This window comes from Macrobrachium nipponense, chromosome 9, assembly GCF_015104395.2.
Source record: "Macrobrachium nipponense isolate FS-2020 chromosome 9, ASM1510439v2, whole genome shotgun sequence".
Lineage (NCBI taxonomy): Eukaryota > Metazoa > Arthropoda > Malacostraca > Decapoda > Palaemonidae > Macrobrachium > Macrobrachium nipponense.
Genome location: NC_061110.1, coordinates 25,864,505 through 25,870,504, shown reverse-complemented (window position 1 = coordinate 25,870,504; position 6,000 = coordinate 25,864,505). Strand labels below are relative to the sequence as shown.

The following is a 6,000-nucleotide window of genomic DNA, read 5'->3' as shown; positions in this document are numbered from 1 at the left end:
TCCTCGTCATCATCGCACCTCCAATTCTGCATGATGCAAAAGGCCTTTAGGAAACTTTGCCATTAAGGTCATTCCTTTACTCTGACTTCAACAAACCTCTAATATCCCTGCCCTTACATGTCCAAGCCATCTCTATCTCTCTTTCATCATATCTCATGTGCTACATAAGGAGCTTTCATAATTTCTGTTATGGTATAATTTCAAACTATATTTAGCCATCATGCTCCTAATTTTCAAAAGGTTTCAACTTGAAGAAAGAGCTACCTTAATTCCCTGCCACCTTGTATGAAGGAGAGATCAGTACTTACAGCTAACAAATTTTTCTTCATACCTATAGCTCAAAGAATAAGACATTACAGCTCAATTGCATGCAATTATTTTTATGTATATATGTAGTAGTGCCTAAACATATCATCTAACTCTTTTATTCTTACAAACTACAAACAGATCCATTTGCTTATATCAAATCTTGCACCTGGGTCTCTCAATACATTTCTACATCTTGCTTAAGAACAACATTCTAAATAATAAAAGTTTAACCAAATCCTTTGAAGATGCTGACAACAACAACAAAAATCTTACCTCAGGAGAGTAATAATCGGCATGACCAAGGAGGAGGTAGGATGGCGTACTCTTTTTGATTGAGCCAACAGCTGGAATTACCAAATTGACAGCATGACAATTTATCGCATCTACAAAAACAGCCATCTGAAAGGAAGGAATAAACTTTTTCAGTAATGATTATTTTGAGATAATTGTAAATGTTTATGTGGATAGTATCAATCATACCTCAAACAGGTGTAGGGTTAAAGCCATTTAACTGGTACTCTAATGAATAATTTCTCCTATAGGGATGACTTTCAAATACATACTAGGTTGGCCAGGGCAGCCAATACCTGTTTGCATACCACTACTACAGGAAATACAGCGCTTCTAAGGACTGACTACATAGTAAATGTTATGACCCTTCTGTAAGAATTTTATTCAAGAATAAATTGACTATAGGACAACAAACCAAATACGTATTTAATCAAACAATGTTAAAAAAATTGATAAGCTAAGAACAAAAGATTCCACTTATGAAGTAGTTTGTCATCCAATGAATTTAAAATCCACTTACCTTTGAAAAATAAAAAAAAATTATACCCTAATAATGAAATCAAAACCTAAAGTAATACTATGCACAAAAATGTTCTACAGACAACAATCATCACACATTTAAGAAAATGAACATACCTTTAGACTTCCTCCTCTTCTGACATTTATAGTAGGTACACAAAAAGCAAGATGGTGCCACTCTCCATCACACAGCCCAGCATGTAAAACCACACCATGGCTTAGTACTGCACTTTCCCCATCAACTTCTCGAGTTACACATACCTGAAGAAAATCTGCCAGGGGAAAAGTTTATATAATTAACTCACATCCCAAGTCATCATCTCTTAAAAAAAATATTCCTGTCAAAGGATCAAGACCAATTTAGCCATAGTAATCAATTACCAATAAGGAATTAATTTAAAAAAAGGGATTGTATCGTACAATTAAAAGGAGCATTTCAATAAATTTTGGAGAGAAAACAATAAAATGGACTAAGACATAAAGCATGCTTTCAAAAAACCATTCAGACAAACCTTTAGTAGGGTCTAACCACAGGGAGAACATTAGATGCTGAGTTCCAACAGATAACAAGTGTAGTTTATTTAAAGTAAGTTCACTGCTCACAGAAAATGTTGATGTTGCACCACCTGTCAAAAGTAATAAAAACATATGAATATAAAAACTTAAATTGATAGACTTTGTATTTAATAAGATAATGTTACTTTGACATTTACATATAAAATGAAAGAATATACCAGTTATGAAAATAAACAGTGTATGTCTTTGTAAACATAGAAAAACCAAATATTTTGACTTACAATAGTCACTAGTGTGATATGAAGTCATTATTGCTTTTACTTGGTTATTCTGCTAAGATACCCTCAGCTAACAGTAGCTCTGAGAAGAACTTTAAGGGCTGAGATAATACCAGGTATGTAATATCCATTAAACACTGATATGTCTTTTATTAGAAATATTTCTTAAAAATAGCACAAAAGGTCCTTGCTCATACTTCAAGCATGGACCACTAAGTAATTTTGATTTTTTATTACCTGAATAGGTCTCCAATTAGTCAAATGAAGAACCCACAATCAACAAGTCCACTCACGGATCATATGGAAGAAACATGGAGTACCTGAATTTGGCAAAGCCGTCAGGGAGAGGTAGCAGAACGCACATTAACAGATCAAATTTAAAGACAGAGTGAGTGTTAGGTGAAAGAATGCCCCAAAGAATATTCCTCCCTGATGGTTTTTCATTAGCCATTTGAAACTAACTCTTCAGTGAAGGAGATGGTGACATAGCAACCTTGGCAGAGGCCAATGAGTTCAAAGGAGTGGCCCTAAAAGCTTGGCACTTACTGTACCTCTTCAGGGTGAAGAGAACCTAGTTATACCATACAACAAATTTTCACACACATATAGCACAGTTAAAGTGAACACAACTGACCTCTACATGAAAGGCACATGAAGAAACAAATGCATTACTGGCCTTTCTGGGTGTAATAAACACCACTCACAAACAACACAAACTAAAAGTTGGTAGTATTTCCTATTTCAATTAAATTTGCTAAAGGAAATTCGTAAGTTCCTCACTAAAAAAATAAAATATGATGTGTTCCACATACAAAATACAATTTTACACTTACATATAATACATAAGAAAGGGAAGTATAACAAAGGAATAAGAAGTATAATAATGCATGTACACAACTGAAAGCAACTCATTACAACAAGAACAAAGGTATAACTGAACAATTCTACAACAAGGCTAAGCAGGATATGGACAACAAAGATGAAAATCACCTGTCCAAGTTAAATTTACCGTACAACAAGGTAAAATACTCCTCAAAAGTAAACCAAACTAAAAAAGCACTACAATGCCCAAAAACTTACAAAAGTGGGACACACAGTAGTAATGCTAAGAAGGGGTGCAAAGTGCAGACCCCTAAATGCATAATAGGATTACTGCATAATGAAAAAATCATGAAAAATCCAAAATACTTCCCCCAACAGTGTGAAGAAGCACCCAAAAACATAAATGACTTATGAAAAATAAAAGCACAATTGTTTATTAGAAATTATACTTGGAAGCTACAGCCTTCAAGAATCAACAGTAAGAAAAAGTTTAGGTAAGAGTGTGAGACAAACGACAGTGACTATTTTACATTTTTGATTCCCCTGAAGCTTAGATCCTTATTCTGCTTTTTGCAAACACCAAGTTATTTTTTTTTTTTGGGGGGTGGGGGGTGGGGGGTATTTAGGGGGGTTACATTTAAACAGTAAAGTCCCTTACAACTGGTATCGTCGTGCGCTGAAAATCCAGTTATTGTCATTGCTAGACAAGCACCGTAAAACTGGTTCGCCGATAACAGAAACCACGGATAACCGAGGATCTACTTTTCTTATTTGGAATACCATCTCTTGAGATATACAATGCATTCTATTAAATAAGCCTTGCACTTCTGATGGCATTTTTGTGCACAAGGTAACATCTGCATATTCTAAGTCTGTCAAGTTTCCACTGTTACCCTTATTATAAACCCTCTCCTCCACCTCCCAAGACATTTTATAAGTCTTTGAGAAGGGCAAACAGAACAGGTAAAATAATATGGTTCATTTATATCTGTATGAAACCAAAGACATAACCAAAATTGTTGTTAACATAGTCAACAAGAAAATTCTATAATCAACACATTTACAAACTGCTTTAATGACTAGAAAGATACAAATACATATAACAAAATATCAAAGTAAATGTTACTTTGAGTACTACAGCAAAATAACTGGTAACAATATGAATTTAAAAAAGAAAATGCACACCATCACCAAAGAAACGAGCTCAAAGATTTAAAACTTACGTGAGAAAGACCCACATCTGACAGCAGTATTAAATCCACTTTCTGAACCCCAACTCAAGCTAGAATGTGAAGATGGACGCAGTTTATTTTCAGTAGCTGACCTGTAAAACATATATATTAATAACCAAAAATTCATATTATTCAATGTTGATGAATACTACATATCATATACACTAGAGCATTTAGTTATCAAATATTTTATGTATGTTTTGTTTACATACCTGTCCCGTATACATAACCATGAGGTACACGCCAATCCAGAATTATACGGTGACCAGTCTAATGTACGTGGTACAGGACACACTACACAAGATATTGCAGCACATGAAAGGATCCCTGAAAAACAATTTAAAAAAACATAATAAAAGATTCGGAAGTATCACAAAATATCAATAATTAAAATATTATAGAAACGGAAGTATCCAGGCTATTAAAATATAAAATATGTACATACTATTCAGGTTTACTTTCCTTCTCATGCGTTTTCAAAACTTGTCAACTTTCCCTAAAATTTGTCTACCATTATGATGAAGCTGCATTTGCAAACAATTTAATTACAGTAACTATGAAAAACATATTGGAAAATGTTCATAATTTATAAACAAGAACTTCATCAAATATGTTTGGAATTCCATAATGAAGTTGACTAGTTTCATGACAATAGTCAAACGCAAGATTGCAACCTCCTTTTGCTGCCAGAATGATATGGGAAGTCAACTGAGAATAGGATTTTTCACTATGTCTGGTTTATAATCAGAGAATTAAAAGATGTGTCAAAATTGTTTGTTCTACTTATCCACCTCTTACCACATATGTCTGGATTTTAAGCCCTTGTCTTGAGAAGATATGAGGAACAGCAGGGCTTTGAATGCACAAAGCTTCACACCTTATGGAGGTAAAGCACAGATTGGATTACAAGTCAATGGGATTCCTACAAACTTAACACTCTCAACATATATTCTCTTTTTCTTCTTCTTCCAAGGTTAGTATATTTTACTGAAGCTTTCTTAAAGACCTTTCTGTTTGTTTATCATATTCATATTTAAAATGTCAACATGCAATCACCGATTCATGAATAAATTTCTTATAGTATTAGGTTCAGCGAATTATATTTTAACACTTTCTAATATGCGTCTTATTGTGAAAAAAAGTCCACTTTTCACTCTTAATTTCTCCTTTGGCTACATAAGATCTCCTTTGGCTACATAAGATATCTATTAGTACCACTAAAATCCCATGAGAGAAAACACACTTATAGATTAAAACAATTTCCACAGTAATTAGTATATAAACCTACTTCCGAGCAATACCTCTAAAATCAAGAGAACAAAAGACATCAAAAAGCTCAAATAGTTCACATTCCAATACTAACGTGACTAAAAAGAAAAAGTTTCATCTGTGTATTATGTATTATCTGGATATTAAATTGTGTGGGATTAACTCTCTCTCAATAAATTTCAGAGATAATGTGCTTTATTGTGACAGTTAGGCATCGATTTTGCTAACCGTAAACTACCTACACAGAAGAACATGTATACACACTGTTTTATATGGTGGTATCATCATCATTATTATTATACATCATTTGAAACTGTACGCTAACATTTTGTGAGCTTGAATGTAATGTTTTTACGTGCCAATATGAAAAGGTAACCAAGCACTTCAAATGGCAAAAATGTTCAAATGACCTTTGACCTTCAAGGTAGGTAAACAAATATTACGGAATATATGATATCATTTATCACTTCTGGTAAGTGCTATTATCAAATGGAAGTACTAGGGGCAAGACAGAAACAATGGTCTATGAGAAAATGGATATGCTGTATTCAAGAAGACATGAGAGATAATAGAACAGATGAAATCAGGGCATAAGATAGAAATACCAGCATTAAAAACAGTGATCCTAACTATATATTAATCAGAAGAAGAAGAATACGTACAGGAATGTATCCCATCGTTATACTGTGTAACTGTCTATGAGACTTTAAACTATCAAAAATTCATCACTGACCTATTGTGGGTCAAAGTTCAGAATATGTATT

The 6,000-nt window shown here is 33.5% G+C and overlaps 1 protein-coding gene across 1 annotated transcript in view; it reads right to left on the bottom strand.

The window, feature by feature from the left end:
• The window catches only part of LOC135217916 (uncharacterized), a gene marked incomplete in the record, with an annotated part of 536,838 nt that overhangs the window by 150,735 nt on the left and 380,103 nt on the right, over positions 1-6,000 (bottom strand). The window contains 5 exon segments of the mRNA XM_064254001.1: positions 583-708; positions 1,237-1,391; positions 1,632-1,745; positions 3,959-4,059; positions 4,180-4,294. Coding sequence (XP_064110071.1) covers positions 583-708; positions 1,237-1,391; positions 1,632-1,745; positions 3,959-4,059; positions 4,180-4,294 — 611 coding nt within the window.